At 40.4% G+C, this 21,810-nt stretch overlaps 1 protein-coding gene across 1 annotated transcript in view; it reads left to right on the top strand.

The window, feature by feature from the left end:
• LVRN (laeverin) overlaps positions 1-20,278 on the top strand; it is a 79,206-nt gene extending 58,928 nt beyond the window's left edge. The window contains exons 14-20 of the mRNA XM_019968041.2: positions 2,146-2,299; positions 3,830-3,924; positions 5,855-5,962; positions 7,131-7,298; positions 7,513-7,650; positions 15,873-15,948; positions 18,513-20,278. Of these exons, the coding sequence (XP_019823600.2) occupies positions 2,146-2,299; positions 3,830-3,924; positions 5,855-5,962; positions 7,131-7,298; positions 7,513-7,650; positions 15,873-15,948; positions 18,513-18,653 (880 nt within the window). The 3' untranslated portion in view covers positions 18,654-20,278. The remainder of the gene's footprint in view (positions 1-2,145; positions 2,300-3,829; positions 3,925-5,854; positions 5,963-7,130; positions 7,299-7,512; positions 7,651-15,872; positions 15,949-18,512) is intronic.
• The last annotated feature ends 1,532 nt before the right edge of the window (positions 20,279-21,810 follow it).

The following is a 21,810-nucleotide window of genomic DNA, read 5'->3' on the forward strand; positions in this document are numbered from 1 at the left end:
TCAAAATTTGGTGGTTAATTATATGAAAGTCCCGTGTATTTTTGATTAAATTAACTTTGGTAAAATAAGATTTAAACTGATCGTGGAGAAATTTTGAAAGGCTCTTAAAGGAGCAGCAAAGAAAATTTAATGTTTTAAAGGGAAGTCCTGAGGGGAAGGGAGGGATAGACTGGAGTTTGAGATTGACATGTACACACTGCTATATTTAAAATAAAATAAAATGCCTTTCCATGATAAAAAAAAAAGGGGGGGAGCCCTTAAAGGAAAACCTTTAGAAGGATGCAGTAGAGACGATGTAAATAGGAAAAAGTAATAGTGTTTAAATATTTATAGGATTATTACAAAATGTATAAGAATCATTATTTTAAAATCTAGATCAAGAGTGAAAACTTAGGTAACATACACTTAGTTCAGACTTGCATTCGTAAAGACTGTTAATGTTCAAATGGATAAATTTAGGAAGATTATGAAAGATATTTTCATATTATTCCAAGATATTGGAAGTTAAGGAAATAAAGTAACTGATATATCCAAAATAAAGAGTTTCTGGAAATGAATAGACTACCAATTAGGACTTTGAAATGATTTTTGTTACCCAAAGGTAATAACCTGTATGTATAATTTTAATGAGCCTAAATTCTAATGTATTACAGAATTATTGATTTCATTGATAGTGGATTTACTCTACTGCTAAGTTTCTAACCAGGGAAATGAATGTATGATCAGAATTTAAATTTTTAGACAATAAAGTTAAGGAGCACACATAATAAATTTTCCAGTGCATTTTCTCTTTCCTTCACCTGTTGTATTTCTTGGATGAATGTCTGCATATTTTTCCCTCCTTTTTTTCCGACTTTTCCCCTTTTGACGTAGAGCGCATTTCCCCACCCACTACTTCACTGAAACATTTCTCTGAGATGACCATGAATTTAGTATTGTTAACCACATCCTCCTGCAAACTTCTTTTTTGACTTCCTGAGACTTCAGTGTGCAAATGTGGTTCTCCTCCAGTATCTGGCTTCTTTTTCCAGCTGCCCTGAGCATCTTTAAGACCAGTCATGGTTGTCTTATTTTCTTCTATCTTTCCTCTGAGTAATTCTTGCCTTCTTATGGTTTCAGTGGTCATTTTATTATGTATATAATAATATAAGTGCCCACCAGAAATAAGGTATTCAATAAACGTTTGTAAAGGATATGTCGATGACTTTTAAATCTATGTATTTACTTGTCTCCTCCTGTCTTCTGTTCATCCTGAGGTTACTTAAATTCAGTACCAAAAGCATTGAACTTTATTTCTGCCTCTAAATTGCTACTATCAATCTCTCTTTGTCAAAGGTACTACTGTTCTTCCCCCCACTTGAAACATTAGAGATATCCTTGACCCTCCTGTCTCTCTCCATCTCTCATCAAGTCACTGTGTCTTATCTATTCATTGTGGGGATCTGGGGAATGTCTTTTGGATTCTCACGTCACTTACCACCTTCATTGCTTCCTCGCTAAGTCAAATTTGCATCACCCTTTGCCTGGCCTGTCACATTAGCTTCTAGCTGTTAGTCCTTTAGAATTCTATTCTGTCTTCTGCAGCACAAATTGAAACAAAATTTTAAGGCATCAATTTCATGATGTTACCCTGATTGTTTAAATACCTTCCCACCAAATGTAAATCCTTTATCCTGATAGTCAAGCCTCTCCACACTTTTGATTACCTATTAGCCCCCATCTCTCAGTACACACAAAAGAAATTCCTTGCCTTGGTTAAGTTGGTCTGCTGTGAACCCCCTCTTTGTCCTAACTGCCTTCCTCTATCTTTCTACTTATTCCAATCCTGTCCTTCCTTCATTCTTTTTTCAAGTTCCTCCTCCAGAAAGCCTTCCCTGTCCCTCCCATCACATACCTATATTTTTCTTCTTTGCTACTTTATTGTATTCATTGACCTTGAATCTATCGAATTGAAATGGAGAGCCTGTCAACATTACTTGGGTTCCACCTTATCAACGAGATGGGACCTTTGCCCTCTAGCTTCTCAATTTCATATACCTTCTTGAAATCAGGCACTGAATCATGTAACAAACATGGAAAGTGTGCAGATCATTTAGCAAGGAAAGGCTTTTTTGAATCTTTGTTGTTTTTTTAAAAACCAAACAGAAACGATTATATCGAAATTGAAACAGCACTTGATTTAACCAAGTACCTTGCTGAAGAAGATGAAATCATAGTGTGGCATGCAGTTTTGATGAACCTAGTAACCAGGGATCTTGTTTCTGATGGGAACAACCATGACATATATCCATTGTTAAAGGTAAATTCATTCTTTGTGAGATGGTTTTTAAAAATAATTCTTTTGTTTCATCTTCCTTCCATATTTTAGGTAGCATCTGTGAAACTAGTCTTTCCCAAAATAAGAGCCTGTTAGTTCTGTATATATTCATTTTCTTAGGAACAGTTGCTTATTCTTAAAAGAAAATACCTTGGTTGTAGATCTGCCCTGGGAGTTGTGTATGAGAGAAGGTATTGAGTTCTTGCTGAGGTGTCAGTGTGTCTTAAGAAACCAGAAGTGGCTGGAAACGATATACTTTTCTTTTTTATATAAAGAAAGGATAGTGTCTATTAACAACTGTTTTCCTAAAAGATTGTTGGTAAACAGAATGACCTTTCATGGTTCTATATCCATAATTTATATACTCTGATTTATAGGACCAGCACTTGAAACCAGAGAGCAATGTTCTAGAAAAGTAAATATTTTGAAGCTGCTTTTGATATTGGGAAGAGAGATGTGGAAATTAGAGTTAATGAATGAAGAAATGACTGTGCCATCTTGTCCTTATAAAAGGGGAAAATAGCATCAGTAAAAGGGGAAATTTCCATTATTAGGTCTTTAACAGTGATCCAGTGATCATAAGATAGATGGCATAGGAAAAGCCTAAGTTTGGGTGCAGCCCCTCGGACATTTGGGGACCACAAACAAAGCAGCAGATGTGTTAGGTGATGATCTCAGGTGAGTTTCCAGGGCCCTCTGAGAGCAAAATCACAAGCACCTCGGAGTTCCAGACTTTCTTTCATCTAGTGTCTAAAGTGCTGATGTGAACATACTTGAATGTGGGCATAGTGACCAACAGAAGGCGCTTGGATGTCTGTGGGGTTGAGGTGGCTCATTGATGACATCTGGTCCTTGGCCTGTGAGTAAAGAAGTAAAAGCTCACACTTGTATTTTTAAAGAATTTCAATGAATGATACTATTCTGAGGGATGTATTGGTAAATATATGACTGTAAAAAGGCTGTTATTTACCAGCCAATAGCTCAGTTGAAGAAATCTTATTTTGGATCCAGGGTTTACATTTGTCCAAGGCATAAATCAGTGTTCCTTGTTTTCATATATATATATATATATATATATATATATATACACACACATATATATGTGTGTGTGTGTATGTGTGTATATATATACACACACACACTAAGCATGAAAGTTTGAGAGTTTCAAGGTAGAAAGTTTGTCTTATATTTTCCCCCTTTTTTCCCTCTATTTTAAAGACAACTAGAAATTCTGGGGTGATAGTAAGTAATAAGAGTGGGTGATACTGATTAAGCTCCTACTATGTGCCAGGCACTGTGCTTACACACATTGTGTTGTTTACATATCGCTTTCTTATGAAGAAAGTGAACCTAAAATGTTAAAAAAAATCATCAAATATTTAGTAACAAATGAAGTTTATTTCTGAAGAAATACCTGTCACCTCTCTGTTAGTGTCTTTTCAGACAAGGGAAAGGCAGTGCAAATTGAGTGTTGTGAACAGAACTAACTACTATTCTCTTTATTGTTTATAGAAGTATCTGTTGAAGAGACTTATCTCAATATGGAATACTTACTCAACTATGATCCGTGAAAATGTGACAGCCTTGCAGGAGGACTATTTAGCTCTGTAAGTACTTTCTGAACAGTGACAATTGAATTAAATGATTCATATTAATGGATAGGTTTCCAGATTCATAAAATAAGATCCTAATAGTTAACGATTCACTGAGAGATCTGTGTGCAATTTGAGAATAGTAGCTTTGAGATTGGTGAGCTACATATATCTTAATGGGAAATAGTAGTTAGGGATCTTAATTTACTTGCAAAGCACATACGTGTACACACAGGAGTGTATAGCTTTATATTCTCAACTATTATGCTACTGGTTGAAATCCTAAGTAAGTTGTACTATTGGTGAAAAGTTGTGCTAAGCAAAACCAGCTAATGCAAATGAAGGGTATCGGAAGGCCACAGAAGAAAACTTTCCGCTCGGTGTGTTATTGATGAAACAGGGAAAAGTTTCATTACGTATGTCAAATAAAAATTCTAACATTAGCAAATATGATGAGGGAGGTTGATGACTAATGACCCAGTCATCAAACATCATACGGTGACCTGTATCAGTCACCGGTGTGTGAGCATGAGCAAGTATTGTGAATGACATTGGTTTGGTGGGGGAGTAAGCCGTAATGCTAGTCTGGGAAGTGGGTGAAGGGCAAGACAGGGCCGCAGGACCCTGTGACAGAAGGTAGGCGGGGCTTCCAGATTTAGAGAGGGGATTTGTGACCAACGATGAGCGGTGCAGGAATTCCATCTCCAGCTCTAGTCAACATCAAGCTGAAGTCAATTAAACCAAGCAAAAAATACAAACTATACAAAAGGTGATTATTCTCTCTCATGGGTTTCCTTCTAAAAGGGGAGAGATTTTAGCCTAGAGAGTGTGACTAGAAGGACAGGGCATTGGATTTACAGATGGATGGAAGACAGGGGGAGGAGCTGGAATGGAGAGTGGATAGGCAAGTTGTCTGAGCGAGCAGAAGGGCCCAACCAGGTGGCACCTTTGTTAACCAGCTGTGGCCTTGGCTCTCCTACACTGGCCTGAAGCGACCTGTTTTTTGTAGCATCCTGGGGCCAACCTCGGGAGTTAGATTGTGCTTCCAGAGAATTCCTTCTTGCTGCTGCCAGCTTGGGAAGGGTGGGGAGAGGAGTGAATGTGTAGTGAGTGGTCAGAGCTGTCTCTCAGAAGGCTTCCACCCCTGGTCTTACTACTACTGCTTATCAGAAGGTCAGGCCAGGCAGAGAGCAAACCAGAGGGAGGGTGGAACAAAGGAGATTTGGCTCTTGTATTTTCTGAAAAACTTCTGACCCTTCTGAGTTCCTTTACCTCTGACTCCAAACTGCAGAGTGTGAGGAGTCACATGTCACACTTATCTGGATTTATCATTGTTCCTCTCCATGTTCTTTTGAACCTACTTCCTTTGCAATCATAACATGTACCTCTGCTCAACTATAAAAACAAAACAGAAACCTCCATTCCTTTTCTGGGGATGACATTAATAGCCAGGAGGAACAGAAGGAAAAATGGAAGCTGAAGCGAGGGAAGGCATAGCGTCAGAGGAGAGAAATAAACCATTCCCTCTGTTTTCCAGTGTAGAGAAAGAACTTTATTTTTAAGTGTATTATATCAGATACTCTAAAGTCATTTTTTAAAAATCTGTAAGCCACTTGTTGTATGAGAGAGAAAAAATAAATTGATAACAGATGTGGTATATGTGTATACCCGTGTTTGACGGAGATGAAGGATGGCAGTAATTTATTTCTTACCTTCAAAAAAATATCCATCTGAGAGCTTATTTGGTGCCTGAGAGCGTCTCAGCAAATATTTCCCTGAACCTTAAATATAGTTGCCATCCACAGAGGCTATTTTTTAACAAACCTGATATTATTGGAAGGATGTTTTTAAAATACCCATCTTTTTATGAAACACATATTCTTGGAAGCAGAAAAAAAATAAATGTAGTAATGAAAAATAAATGTTCTTTGACTTTTCCTTCAAGAATATCACTGGACAAAGTTTTTGGAACTGCATGTTTGTTGGGTCTTGAGGACTGTCTTCAGCTGTCCAGAGAACTCTTCAGAAACTGGATGAACCATCCAGAGAATGAGTAAGAGTCATATTGTAATTGCCTTTCTTTTTACCCTGTTTCAGCACCAGCAATGTCTCTCAATGTTTCATGCTTTTACTCTGGGAAGGAACATTTTGTTTTTACTTACATAATCTCTTTCTCTTTTTATTTTTTTTCAAATATCCTTTAAAAACAGATACACGCACACAGAATTGTCTCATGTAGGTCTGTGCATAACAATCAGTTCAGTCACTCAGTCGTGTCTGACTCTGCAACCCCGTGGACTGTAGCATGCCAGGCCTCCCTGTTCTTCACCAACTCCCGGAGCTTGCTCAAACTCATGTCCATTGAGTCGGTGATGCCATCCAACCATCTCACCCTCTGCCATCCCCTTCTCCTTCTGCCTTCAATCTTTCCCAGCATCAGGGTATTTTCAAATCAGTCAGTTCTTCGCATCAGGTGGCCAAAGTATTGGAGTTTCAGCTTCAGCATCAGTCCTTCCAATGACTATTCAGGACTGATTTCCTTTAGGATGGACTGGTTGGATCTCCTTGCAGTCCAAGGGACTCTCAAGAGTCTTCTCTAACACCGCAGTTCACAGTAGATCAGAATTTATACACTGGATTCTCACCCAGGACCTCTCATTACCAGGGCATTCCCTAATAAGCACCTGTGCTTATTTAGGTTGGTCTTTATGGTTATTTATTCATACATATAAAAGTGCATCAGCACATCTCTAAGTTTTCAGCCTCATTGACAGCTGAGACCAATACTTTGTCATTTTGGTGTTATTATATTACCTTGAATATATGCCCTCAGATGGACTCTTAGAAAATGTGATAATAATATACGAAATCAAACAAAATTATCAACATACACTGTTTGTACTATTCTAATTTGTTTCTCCCTCAAATCTCCTTAGTTTCTAAACTAATTTGATGACTTCAAGATATTAGTGTGAATGACAGTTTTCACGGTTGCTTTTCTAGATTCCAGCTTTTGATATTCATATCTGAGATCGCAGACATTTTTTCTAGATTTATACTTCAGTGTTCTTGCCTGGAGAATCCCAGGGACGGGGGAGCCTGGTGGGCTGCCGTCTAAGGGGTCGCACAGAGTCGGACACGACTGAAGTGACTTAGCCGCAGCAGCATACTTCTAAATATGTGACAACCTAGATAACTTCATTGTATGTTGTATCTTACAGAATACCTAATCCAATTAAAAATGTTATTTTATGTTATGGCATTGCCTTGGGAAATGATAAAGAATGGGATTTTTTGTTAAAAATCTACAATAATAACACAGAGGAAGAAGAAAGGATTCAACTTGCTTATGCAATGAGCTGCAGTAAAGATCCACGGATACTGAACAGGTGATTATTGTAACTTAACTTGAAAAGGTTCTTGGTGGAGGAATGCAATTAATAAACTAAAGAGAGAAAAACAGACATGAGCTAATGTAAGAATTAATATGAAACATATTTATGCACCACTAACTTAGAACCATATGGGATTTTTAACTCCACTTATATTCTTTCTATTGAATAATTTTTACATATTTATTTTCTGCCAAATGTGCTTTTGCAGATACATGGATTATGCCATCACTGTGTCTCCTTTCACTTTTAATGAAACAAATGTCATCGAAGCTGTTGCAGCATCTGAAGTTGGCCGATATGTTGCAAAGGACTTTTTAATCAACAATTGGCAAGCTGTGAGCGAAAGGTGAGGAGGAAATGTGAAACCACCCTTTTCTTTAGGTCATCGATCTGGTGAATGGCTCAGGTTTAGTCTGGCTAGGTCCCTAAAGGCCTTCACGTTGCCTAGAAAAGTGGTTATTTTTCCTGCATTTAGTCTTACCACACACCAGCTTCGTGGAAGATAAGGTCACTTATCCTTGGTTTTGGTTTTCTCTGTGAATGTAGTTTTGCATGAGATACTTATCTACCTCAGTTTCCCCATTTTGCCCACCAAGAATCTTGTCTTCGGAGACACAGATTAGAGTAAGTCATGTTTTTCGGTATGAGTGTACATTTTCCATTTTGTTTTGTGAAATACATCGCCGTATCTTTAAGAAACAACATATGCAACATATTACTACATATGCTTGGATGCTGAGCTTGTGTCTTTTGTCAGATTCCCTTTATGTATTTGGGTTCCATATTATTGAACATTTTATGTTTTTCACCTTTTAAGATTAAATATACTTGCTTCACAGCCTGTCAGGTAGAATAGACATTGAAATGCACAGATCAAATAGCTTACTTTTAATAATTGCTCTTTCTAGAACATGACTTAACCATACATTCTTTTTTTGGAGGAGGGAATCAAGCTATTTTACTAATGGTCTTCGGCAGACGGTCAAAGGGCAGGAAGACAATGAGATTCAATATCCTTCTCCTGGCTGGGCTTTCCCCAGCTTCACAGTCATTGAAAGCCTTAATTAACCATGCCTTCTTAACCATGCCCAGAATTAAGACACAGCTTCACGTTACTTCCCAGGCTCAGTGCTTCCTAGTTCCTGGCACTTGTGTGTATTTGTAAGTGTATTCCAATCCCAAAGAAAGGCAATGGCAAAGAATGCTCAAACTACCACACAATTGCACTCATCTCACATGCTAGTAAAGTAATGCTCAAAATTCTCCAAGCCAGGCTTCAGCAATACGTGAACCATGAACTTCCAGTTGTTCAAGCTGGTTTTAGAAAAGGCAGAGGAACCAGAGATCAAATTGCCAACATCTGCTGGATCATGGATAAAGCAAGAGAGTTGTAGAAAAAACATCTATTTCTGCTTTATTGACTATGCCAAAGCCTTTGACTGTGTGGATCACAATAAACTGTGCAAAATTCTGAAAGAGATGGGAATACCAGACCACCTGACCTGCCTCTTGAGAAATCTGTATGCAGGTCAGGAAGCAACAGTTCGAACTGGGCATGGAACAACAGACTGGGTCCAAATAGGAAGAGGAGTACGTCAAGGCTGTATATTATCACCCTGCTTATTTAACTTATATGCAGAGTACATCATGAGAAACGCTGGGCTGGAAGAAGCACAAGCTGGAATCAAGATTGCCGGGAGAAATATCAATCACCTCAGATATGCAGATGACACCACCCTTATGGCAGAAAGTGAAGAGGAACTCAAAAGCCTCTTGATGAAAGTGAAAGTGGAGAGTGAAAAAGTTGGCTTAAAGCTCAACATTCAGAAAATGAAGATCATGGCATCCGGTCCCATCACTTCATGGGAAATAGATGGGGAAACAGTGGAAACAGTATCAGACTTTATTTTTTGGGCTCCAAAATCACTGCAGATGGTGATTGCAGCCATGAAATTAAAAGACGCTTACTCCTTGGAAGGAAAGTTATGACCAACCTAGATAGCATATTGAAAAGCAGAGACATTACTTTGCCAAAAAAGGTCCATCTAGTCAAGGCTATGGTTTTTCCTGTGGTCATGTATGGATGTGAGAGTTGGACTGTGAAGAAGGCTGAGCGCCGAAGAATTGATGCTTTTGAACTGTGGTGTTTGAGAAGACTCTTGAGAGTCCCTTGGACTGCAAGGAGATCCAACCAGTCCATTCTGAAGGAGATCAGCCCTGGGATTTCTTTGGAAGGAATGATGCTAAAGCTGAAACTCCAGTACTTTGGCCACCTCATGCGAAGAGTTGACTCATTGGAAAAGACTCTGATGCTGGGAGGGATTGGGGGCAGGAGGAGAAGGGGACGACAGAGGATGAGATGGCTGGATGGCATCACTGACTCGATGGACGTGAGTCTGGGTGAACTCCGGGAGTTGGTGATGGACAGGGAGGCCTGGAGTGCTGCGATTCATAGGGTCACGAAGAGTCGGACACGACTGAGTGACTGAACTGAACTGAAGGGTCTTTCATGTTGTGTCTGAAGGTGACATGGTGCCTGTCAGTCCTGGGTCATATCCACACTCAGACAGGTGAGCATAAGCACAAACCTGACACTTTCTAATGTTGCGTGCTTAGTCTGGTCTGAGTCTTTGCAACCGCAGGGACGGTAGCCCACCAGGATCCTCTGTCCATGGAATTTTCCAGGCAAGAATACTAGAGTGGATTGCCATTTCCTCCTCCAGGGGATCTTCCCAACCCAGAGATCAAACTCAGGTCTCTTGTATCTCCTGCCTCCCCACCCCACCCCCACCTCCGCCGTCCCCCTAATCCCCGCAGCCCCAGGAGGCAGAGCTTTGTAATTAGCTGGAGTGTCTGAAACATCTAAAGGCTTCCAAGCCCACCTACTCCTTAAAAATCAGAATCTGTTAGAATAGGGTGCAAAATCTATACCTTTCGACAGTCCCCTGAGTGACCCAGGTGTAGTTTAACAAGGAACCAATTGGCACCAGATTAAAAAATTAACTAGGACACGACTGAAGCGACTTAGCAGCAGCAGCAGCAGCAGCATTGCTCAATACGCTGGCTTCTAGCTAACATATGGCTATTTAAATTTAAATTAACTGCAATTAAATAAATTTAAAATTCAGTTCCCCAGTTGTACTAGCCTTGTTTTAAGTGCTCAGTGTGGCCAGTAGCTACCGTAATAGACCAGAGAGCATTTCCATCCTGGAGAGAATTCGACTGCACAGCACTGCTCTATGGGGCAAAACAGCCCCCCAGTTCATTTTCCCTCTCTTTCTATACCATACAAAGCACATCTAACTGGTGAAGCTCTTGCAAATGGCTTGAGCAACCTATGGGAAAGATTGCTCTTAATTTAAATGTGTTTTAATTTTTATCCCTCAGAAGAATTTTTTCTGCATTTGGAGAACAGAAGCGTGTTTGCATTACTCTAAAAAGTCCATTGTCTAGTAATTTATTTAAATGATCTAACTGTATTAGACATGAGTATAGAAGGACTTCCTTTGTTTAAAAAAAGAACAACTCTAAATGGATATTTCATCATCCCTGAGAAGTTCTTAGAATTATGAATGCATTCACTTTTAACCATGGCTTAAATTTTTTTATCTTTTAACAAAATGCTATGCTCATAAAATAGATGCTTTTCTTTTCTATTTATGATAAATTAATCTCAGTTCACTCCTCTTGCCCATTCTGCTACAAAACATCTTTGAGACTCAAGTAAATTTGCCTTCTACATCTAAAAGATTTATTTTTTAGGATTCAATTTATAGTCACCAGTCTTGCTGAATTTTGAAAATGATTTTGAATAGTAATAATGTATATGGATTATAAGAGGACATAAAAGTTCAAATTAATAATTCAAATGTTTTCTACATTAAAATGGCACCAGGATGCTTACCTTATTCGTTGTATAGTAGAATATTTACTTATCACTTATTAAAGTTATATTTGACACAAATAGTTGTATGTCACCAGTCCTCATAAAATGATATGAGACAAGTAAATAAATGCTATCACAAATTTAACATTTATCATATTTAAGTGAAAAGGATTTATTCTGAATTTACTAAAATGTGACTGATCACTTGTGAGTTAGCTTTGAAACTCGTGTTTCTCCAGAATGTTTTAGTTCAGTTCACTTCAGTTGCTCAGTCGTGTCTGACTCTTTGCAACCCCATGAATCACAGCACGCCAGGCCTCCCTGTCCATCACCAACTCCTGGAGTCCACCCAAAACCATGTCCATCGAGTCGGTGATGCCATCTCATCCTCTGTTGTCCCCTTCTCCTCCTGCCCCCAATCCATCCCAGCATCAGGGTCTTTTCCAATGAGTCAGCTCTTCGCATGAGGTGGCCAAAGTATTGGAGCTTCAGCTTTAGCATCAGTCCTTCCAATGAACACCCAGGACTGATCTCCTTTAGAATGGACTGGTTGGATCTCCTTGCAGTCCAAGGGACTCTCAAGAGTCTTCTCCAACACCCCAGTTCAAAAGCATCAATTCTTCGGCGCTCAGCCTTCTTCACAGTCCAACTCTCACATCCATACATGACCACTGGAAAACCATAGCCTTGACTAGATGGACCTTTGTTGGCAAAGTAATGTCTCTGCTTTTCAATATGCTATCTAGGTTGGTCATAACTTTTCTTCCAAGGAGTAAGCGTCTTTTAATTTCATGGCTGCAGTCACCATCTGCAGTGATGTTGGAGCCCCAAAAAATAAAATCTGACACTGTTTCCACTGTTTCCCCATCTATTTCCCATGAAGTGATGGGACCAGATGCCATGATCTTAGTTTTCTGAAAGTCACTGAGCATTATTCATGGAAGATACTGACAAGCCTTCTGTAAACAAGGGAGGCAGTAGCCCAATCAGTTTGGAAACTATTTTAACTCCCTCAAATTCACAGTATATGTTAGCATCACAAAGCTCCGAGAAGCCCGTCAGAAGGAAATCTAGCATGTAGCCCAGTGTCTTGTCACTTTGATCCTGCTTTGTACTGTCTGTGCTAACATAAACTGTCATTCTGCCAGTAGGTCAGTTGTTCCAAAACAAAGACAGATGAGAAACTAAATTCTCTTACCCTCTCATCTGGAACTGAAACTAGACCAACATTTATTTATTGATGACCCACTAGTTAACTTTTAGGCCTCGGTTAAAAAGTTGTATAAAATGGAAGATGTTGTATGTGATCAACTGTAAGGTTCTTTCTGGTAATAAATGTTCTAGTTTTTCTATGCTGAGGCAGTTAGCTCAAGCTGTTGTAGGGGCTGTAAAGTGATGAAGACATGGTGTCTGATAAATGTTACAGAGGACAGATGGAAAGGGCTCTGGGGACTAAGAGAAGAAGGGGGCTTGAGTTGGAAGAAATCCCCTTCTGTGTGGAGGGGAGGACACCAGTAAATGCTGGGAGGGCAGGGCTGAGAGTCTGACTGGGGATGGGCCTTCATAACTGGCTGCAGCGTAAGGCCCTGGAAAGGAGCAGGTAGGGCTGGCCAAGCGAAACAGTTGAGACCCTGCCATTAGCGGTCCCAATTGAGCCCAAAATTCTTCCCAGGGAGCCTGATCTGAACGTGTATGTAGGACCATTTGCTTGAGCAAAATGGTTTGCTCTTGCTTCTCTCACTCCCCTGTTCAGGGCTCTGCATTGTTAGATGAGAGATCTTTTGGATCCTGATCCCAGTGAAGGAGCGTCCATTAACCATAAAGACATCTTTCAGGTTACAGAGAAGTCACTATATATACCTGCAGCTGTGGACAGACCCTATGAAAGAGCGTGTAAATAGACGTAAGGCAGCACGATTTTTTGGTGATGTTTTATTGGATGCGGTAGAAATGTTATTTGTATTATCCTTGTTACCTTGCTTTCGGCTTTTATAAAACACTGTAGACTTTGTGGCCTATAGGAAAACCCTAGTTTTACTTGAATATAGAATACAAAGTATCAACTGAATAAATCTTACCCTCACCAAATGCTTAATTTCTTCTCCAGATAAGTTTTTTAACTTCCCAAAACTTTGTGCTATTTTATTTACTTATTTAATTTTTTTGTGCCATTTTAATTGGCAACACTTTTTTCTTTCTTTTTTTGATTGCTCCAGTTTATTATATATAACAAATATGTCTAATAATAATATATGAATTATAATAATGTAAATTATATATATGGTGGCTGAGCTACACAGCATGCAGGGTCTTTGTTCCCCCACCAGAGATCGAACCTGTATCCCTTGAAGTGGGAGCATGGAGACCTAACCACCAGACCACCAGGGAATTCTCTCCAAATGTGTTATACTGGCTGAAGTCTTAAGCTTAAAAACTTACACTCATTTTTACTTTACTCTGTCCTATTTCATGATGGGGAACATGGAGCTGAAAGGGTTAGATTGAACAACCGAGAGAATTAAGATGTTATCAGAGTGGTGTGCTGAGGCACTGGAGGGCCCATTCCCATCGCCTGTCACCGGGTCAGGCTAGATGCCTGGGTGCCGCTATGCTTGTTGCAGGAAGCCAGATGTGGCAGAAGGGATGGGGGGGGAGGACGGATGCAAGAGAGGAGGGAAGAGGCAGAAGGGATGGGGGGGGAGGACGGATGCAAGAGAGGAGGGAAGAGGCAGAAGGGATGGGAGGGGAGGACGGATGCAAGAGAGGAGGGAAGAGGAAGGTGTGGAAGGTGAGACGGACTAACGTTCCAAGTCACCCTGGCTAGCACTGAATATTATCAGTTTCTTGAAGGGGCAGCTGTACTGACAGACACTGGCTCCTGCCTCCACCTTAATACACTTGACTACTGGCAGGATAAACTATTTGTAACATATATTTTTTTTGTTGAGTACGAATGCTAGAAAGGAGGGAACTGGAAGGTGTGGAAGGCGAGATGGACTAATGTTCCAAATCACCGTGGCTAGCCTGGAGAATCCCAGGGACGGGGGAGCCTGGTGGGCTGCCGTCTATGGGGTTGCACAGAGTCCGACATGACTGAAGTGACTTAGCAGCAGCAGCACTGAATGTTATCAGTTTCTTGAAGGGGCAACTGTACTGACAAACACTGGCTCCTGCCTTCACATTAATACACTACTGGCAGGATAGACTATTTGTAACATATTTTTTTGTTGTTGTTGAGTACTATTTCAGAGAGACTACTCTTTCAACAGGAGTGAGAAACCATCTGTCTCAAAAATATCTCCTCTTCAAACCTTCAAGAATAGGAAGGAATGAAGAGTGCCATGTACCCTGATAGGTGCTTCAACACAAGTCATCACATTGAATCTCCACACCAATGCTTTGAACTATATGTGATTCCCCATTTTGACAATTTATAAGTTGTCCCAAGGTGTCTTCAAACCCAACTCAGCTTTTAGCATAGCTTTTCTCTTTATTTGGTAGAAAAATCATACATTTAGCAACGTAAGTAGTTTTCTTCTATTTCCTACCTTTTTTTTTTTTTTTTTGGAGCTCAGTTTCTTTGCAGATTTTGTCGAATTTCTTGAGTCATTTCACAGGCTTTTTATACCTGGCCAGGAAAAATGAAGAGCTAGGAAACATTTCTTCTTTCCCCATAGAAACAGGTTTGCTTGCCTGAATTATATGTAGCTGTCTCCTGTTCTCCACTGTGCTGAAGTAGATTCAGTTGACCTTACAGCTGGGAACTTAAAAAAGGACGAAAGCACTGTTCTCTTCCACCTTTGTCACAGATGCCAATGTTAAGTCTCACAAATTTTAGTTTCAAGTATACATTTTGGGAGTAAGTCAGTTGTGTGAATCAACTATGAATAAGACAATGGTAGTTCAATCCTTTCTTGTCCATTCCATTATATTAACCTATTTTAATTTTCTTTCTCTTTTAATGCATCCAAAAGTCTTTCTTTACTTTCTTAACCCCAGCAGCACTCTGAGAAGGTATGTGTCTGCCGTCTTTCTACAGCAATGCTTCGTGGTTGTGTGTCAGGCATCTTGTCAGGCTGTCAGGGTCACTAAACTAAAAGGGGAGTTTCAGCGGCCAGGCCTCTTCAGGGAGCTCAAGGAAACCCAGAGTCCTTAGCCATCAGGGAGCACCAGCATTTTGAGAATCCCTGAAGATATGGATCCTCTTTCGAAAAAGCACAAATACGAAAGTTTCAGTAAGCTTTCAGGGTATTTAAGTCAGAGCTTCTGAAACTGATTCTATATTAACTACATTTTTAAGGAATGTACTTTGAATATTTCCTTGTTCTCTTTTAAATTTTCTTAATTTTGGGTGTGTGACACCTATTGTAACCACTTCATTTTAAAAGATAAAAGCAGTTGCTGTTACTGTTTTTAAGAAGAGCTTTTTACATTTATATGAAACTTTTAAAACCATGTGTTACACAAATCAGTATTTAACTGTAATTACTTCTTTGTGCGAATAGACTTTTCTAGAGCATGAATTTTCTATTAAAAGATGAAGCTAAACTACTTTATATATGCTTTTGCTTAGATTTGGGAGATAGGGATTAATAGGGACTGTATACTTAGCATTCACCTGCTGTATAGCTTTGTCTTACAAAACATTTTCCACTCCTGATTAGCGGTTTGTTGCTTTGTAGGTATGGAACACAATCATTGGTTACCCTACTATATGTGATCGGGAGAACCATAAGTACAGATTTACAGATCTCAGAGGTAAGTAGTATAGACAGTGTGAATTATGATAATGTAGAAGCCATTTTTATGTAATCTGGAGTTGCTAAAATTAAAAATAATAAGCTTATCTGAACTGTTACCTTCTGTGCTCTATTGGTGCTATTCTTGCTGTGCAGGAAATGTCTTTAATTCTGCCTTGTTCCTGAAATAGAGACCATTCTTATTCTTGGAGGGTTGGATTTCACCATTTCCCATCTGAGTCATTGCAACAGACTGCGGCCTCCACACCCTGGTCCTGTCTTCCCTCCGTCCCACCCATCACAGTGCTGCCGCTCATTGCCCTGCTCATCATAGTTCTCACAAAAAATGTAGAAGTTTTTTCATTAGTGCACAAGACCCTTCATAATCTGGCTGCCTTACTCTCCGTCTTAATTTTTGCCCTCTTCACGAACCGTTTCAGAGAATAAGAGACATAGGCACCTCTGCACACATTTCCTTTAGTTACACTGTTCCACTTAGAAAATGTCTTAAATTATCATGTCCTTGCACATTTCCTAGATTTCAGAAACACTTACCTTCTGTCTCACGGCCTCCTCATGCCTGTCTTTGGCTGGAAAATTCCTAATCATCCTTTTAGACCCTCTTTCAAACACATCCTCTAGGACACTTTTAATTAACTCATTGACACCCTCTCCTCCACGCACCCAAATCATCCTATGTAGCTGTTACTGTGAAAGAGAAGAACTGATAATTCCTGGAGGAATGATCTCTGCTTGAGTTTTGGCCTGCCTGAGACTGGGCTGTCAGGACCTAACTTATCAGGGATTCCCCAGACAAGAGAGTGAGGGGCACCCCCAAAAATGCTGAAATGGCAGTTCCTAGAAGCAACACTGAGTTTGTGTGTTGATCTCTTCAAAAGTGCCTCAGTTCAGCTTTCTCTCTACAGAACCCAGAAAAGTGTTGCTGTTGTTATTGAATGAGTGAGTGAAGTTTGTGTAACTTTAGCTCTCTCCAAAGTTCCAAAAGTCTACAATCACTGATGGTTCATTTTTTTTTTAAAACGCAGAAATGGATTTAGTAGTGGTTCAATTATTGCAATTTTGAAAACAAGTAAGTTAGCTCCCATGAATATCCTTATCAAAAAGCTGTTAATGCCCAACAGTCCTATTTGTATCGGTTCACATGGTAATATCGAAAATAATTACTAAAAAAGGAAAATGAAAGTCACATGAATCCCTTTTCCCTCCATACCGGCAGTTTTTATCCACTCTCACATCTCTTGATCTGGTCTTTCTTCTCTACCCTGCTGGAGCCTGGCCTCTCTCATGCTCTCAAGCACCTATGAAGCCCCCCACAGTCCCTAGACCCACACTCCCCTCCCGCCCGCTGCAGACTCCCAGTCTTGGGCAATGCTGTTGGCATGTGGCTCCTAATGCCTGGCAGGAATGCCCAGGTGTGGCGGGGAGAGAGAGAGGTTTGCTCTTGTTCCCTTAATCTACTTTTTCCTAGAACCTTACTTATCTTCTGCATTGTAGTTAGGCATGACAACCCTATTGTTACTTAATTTCAAATATATTAAGTTTAAGTGACCTTTTGTGAAGTTTGTTGGCTCAGTGGTAAAGAATCTGCCTGCCGATGCAGGAGATTGGGGTTTGATTCCTGGGTCAGGAAGATCCCCTGAAGAAGGAAATGGAAACCCACTCCAGTATTCTTGCCTGGAGAATCCCATGGACAGAGGAGCCTGATGGACTTTAGTCTATGGGGTCACAAAAGAGTCAGATAGGACTTAGCGACTAAAAAACAGGATCAGTTCAGTTCAGTCGCTCAGTCCTGTCCTACTCTTTGCGACCCCATGGACTGCAGCACGCCAGGCTTCCCTGTCTACCATCAACTCCCAGAACTTGCTCAAACTCATGTCCATTGAGTCAGCGATGCCATCCAATCCTCTCATTCTCTGTTGTCCCCTCCCCTCCTGCCAGGAGGAGAAACAACAGGGTACACTATCATTTTATGGTAGCCCGTGTTCTGAGTTCTTAACCAGTGACACAGAAACAGACTTTTGACATGTATATTATCCATCATCACTTGGCATCCGGCTTGTATGTAATATTGGAACAAATGTTCTTATAACTGAATGCTTGACCTGATTCAGTGAAGGAGTTGGACGATCCACTATAAATACTCTTAAGGATAACATTTGTAAAGAAACAGATGCTGTGTACTGGGTTTGAGCTTTGGAAATTACGTTATTTTTGAGAAGAGGGAAGGTCTCTCTGTCCATAAATCTGGTCTAATATCCAACATGAATCAGGAAATCTTTGTTGAACACCTACTGTGTGCTGCTGGGGGAATAGAGCAGCAAATAAAGTAGACAAATTTTCTACTTCCTGGAACTTCCTCTCTGCATCGGCTTCTTCAGGACAGGTGTATTCTTCGTCATATTTTCTCAGTCGCATTTCTCAGGGACACACATTTCTACTCATTCCAACTGCCATTCATCCGTTTGCAAGATCCCGATACTACCTAACATGAACTGTGTCTGACTGTGTCTAAGTGAGAAGTTCACTTACACCAATGGACTGACCATCTATTTGTTCTTTCAGCTGCAGCAGTTTTGCAGTAACATGTTGGAGGAGCACCAGAGACTCACAGTTCAGGCCAAATTACAGACAATAAAGAACGAGAATCTGAAAAATAAAGAGCGAAGTGCCAGGATAGCGGCGTGGCTGCGGAAGAACACATAATTTACTGGTGACTTTCAGCCTTTCGCTTGCGTATTATAATGTGCTCACAGTTTTGTCCTCCAATGTTCTCTGAGTCTGGAAAACCACACGTTTTGTTTGCATTTCAGTCACCTTTGCTGCTCAGAGTCCTGTCCCTCCCATGTTGTCACATTTGGCTCAGCGACTGTTGGGGATTTGGCCAACCATGCTGTATTTCTGGGGAAGATTTTGCTTCATGTCAGGCTACGAACCACATAATTTACTTTAAATGCCTTGGAAAAACAAATTTACCTTGCAGAATTTCGCTCATTCTGTTGTGAAGGCCAGTGGAATATTACATCATTAGCTAAATGAGAGCATTCTTTTCTGAGGGAAACACAAATTTGCAATGCTCTAGGGTTTATTTAGTTCAATACCGAAAAGAGTTATAAGCAAATGACACAACAGTATAATGAAATAGAAACCAGAAAAATAATATTCACTGGCAGACAGAAAAGCCAAAGAAATGCAAATTTTAAAAAGAACAATTTTATGAGCCATTGTAAGTGCCCCAGAGGCAAGAAACGAGTCTCCTCCTGCCCCTGTCTCTCTCCCCAGTGTCTGCTGCATCGTCCCACACTTTACTGGCTACTGAACCTCCTGGTGTCACAAAGAGACCAGGGTCATAGCACCCACGAAGTCCCTGTAGGATCGCTGTTGTGGAGACCAGATGGAGACCAAGGCTCTGCTGAAGCTCTGGACTGTATACTTCACCTGTGGGATGGACTGTCTTTCAGCCAAAGTATAGCCGCAAAAATAGTGATGTCAACAGACAAATAGCAATTATGGGCTCATTTCTAGTGCCAAGGAAAATGGTCAAATAAAGAGAAATAGAACTAACGGATTAACCAGAGCATCATCTTTACAACTTTGCACTCAGGGGGATTACGTTCGAAATGGGGTTTCAATTGGCCAAATTGAACCTGTTTGTAGTCTGGACAACTTTAAACGTTGTCATCAGTCCCCATGTACAGAATTAGCTCAGTTTTGTTACCTCTGATTTAATCAGGACCGCTAAGGCAAATCACCCTACTCTAGACTTTGTGTGTCTACTGTTTAAATTCTTAATTTTGATTTTGTTTTTACAGAATGGGGGTAAAACTACAGATCTCCTATCTACCTCAGAGTGATGCTGTAAAGACTAAGGATTATGTCAATGAAAAGCCTCTATTTTTTTAAATTTAAAAGAAATTGGAATATAATTGCTTTACAATGTTGTGTTAGTTTCTGCTGTGTCACAATGTGAATCCGCTGTATGTATACATATGTCTCATCTCTCTTGAGCCGCCCTCCCGCCCCTCTAGGTCATCAGAGCTCCGAGCTGAGCTCCCTGTGTTATATAGCAGCTGCCCTTTAGAAAAAGCCTTTAAATATGTTGTATAAGCTCAAGGTAATGTGATCTAAGGGTTTTTTTAAGCTCACTTTCATATTCACCTTGCAGGAAGATTCTCCCTGTGAGGGAGTGGGAAACTATGGGGCGTGAGAATAAACCAAAGCCATCTGCACAGACTTGATGATGGATTGTGGGTCCAGGAGACTGTTCTTTAAGTTCAGCCATTTAAAATGTAAGCAATAAACCACCTCCATGGCTTCGAATTATCGCTGTGCACTATCTCCCTGTGTGGTTTTTAACGTGCATTCTCTATTTCCTGTGTCTCTTCCAGTCGTCTGGGGCATCTCCCCATCACCGCGTCACGTATCTCCCCACTGCTCTCTCCTCCTCTCCTCCTCTTCCACCCGCTCTCTCCCCTTGGGTTCCCCTGTCCTTCTCCCTTTCCAGTCACCTCGGCGTCCTTCCACCTGCTTGTCCATGTCCCCTCTCCTTGGTCTTCCTCCCCTCCTGTGCTTACTCCACCAAGTGTACTTGGATGCTGGTGCCCGGGGTCCGAGCAGGCCCTGACGCTTGTTAGTAGGTGATGCCAAGCCCTGATCCTACCAGAGGAGCACACGGGGTTCTTCAGACCATTCGTTGACCAAGTCCTATTACAGTATAGCTTCTGTAGTCATTACACAGCACTGAAAACATTTATTCAAACCAAATGCCCAAATATTTTGCTGATAGTCCTTCCTCTAAATATGAACAAGAGTTTAGAACAATATACACTTTCTTGTACTTGGATGAAGCCAGTCACTCCAGATAAGCATTTTATTACATTTTATTAAATTGTACCTTATATTTAGTATAAAAAGAAGTAATTATTGGTTACTGTGATAGCAGTAAGTCAGACACTATGGCAGATTTGTGTAAATGATAGAAATACTTTAATGACCAATGAGCCAGCTTATCTACTAGCACCACAGCTATAACACAATTTTTTGATCAGTTTGCTTTGTACTGTTCATCCTAAAACAGGTTCATAAGATATACAATGTATTCATGATTGTTTTCAATTTGACAATCAGAAATTAAAGTTTTCCTTACAGTCTTATCCTTTTTTGCTCCTCAAACCCATTTGGTGACTTTCCATTGTTGACCTTAAGTGAAAGAACAAATGCCTTAGTCTTGAGGACTCTGGATGCTCTGTAACTTAGAGCTCTGGGGCCAGTTTGTACAGCAATTTATTTTGAAGAAGGAAGAAGCAAAACGAGCTTTTAAAAGCTCTGCTTGATTACTTTTCCTGTTTACTCCAGTAAATGCTATCTTTTTTTCCATCTAGACTCTAGCAGGATTATCCCAAGCTTTAAGAGAGACTTAAAAATAAATATAACTGCTCCTTTGTATAAATGAATTATGTAGTGTAGTCAGCAGCATTAGAAACTACACATATATTGCCTCCAGCTCGATCTTCTGTCCAATTACACAACATTCAGCAAAGACGTTCTTCACTGCACATGTGTTGAAGAGTTATTAGGACTCTTCCTTTCCCCTTCCTTTCATAAACAGGTCAGTCCTAAGAGTGAGGCATCAACACCAGTGGGAGCTGAGGGGCAGCTGGAACAGGGTATAAGAGCTTGAGTAGGTGAAGATGGAGTCCAGCCAGCAGGGAGCAGCTTGAAGGGTGAGTAGAGTGGTCACAGGGTGCAAGGAGCTAGCTTATGACACAGACCATCAGAGCCCAAACAGGGTGAGAGTGGGGGAGTCCCATAGTGGGGTGGAGAGGACGTTCAGGTTGGAGGGGCGGTCAGCATAAGGTATCAG

The sequence above is a fragment of the Bos indicus genome, chromosome 10 (assembly GCF_029378745.1).
Source record: "Bos indicus isolate NIAB-ARS_2022 breed Sahiwal x Tharparkar chromosome 10, NIAB-ARS_B.indTharparkar_mat_pri_1.0, whole genome shotgun sequence".
NCBI classification, from domain to species: Eukaryota; Metazoa; Chordata; class Mammalia; order Artiodactyla; family Bovidae; genus Bos; species Bos indicus.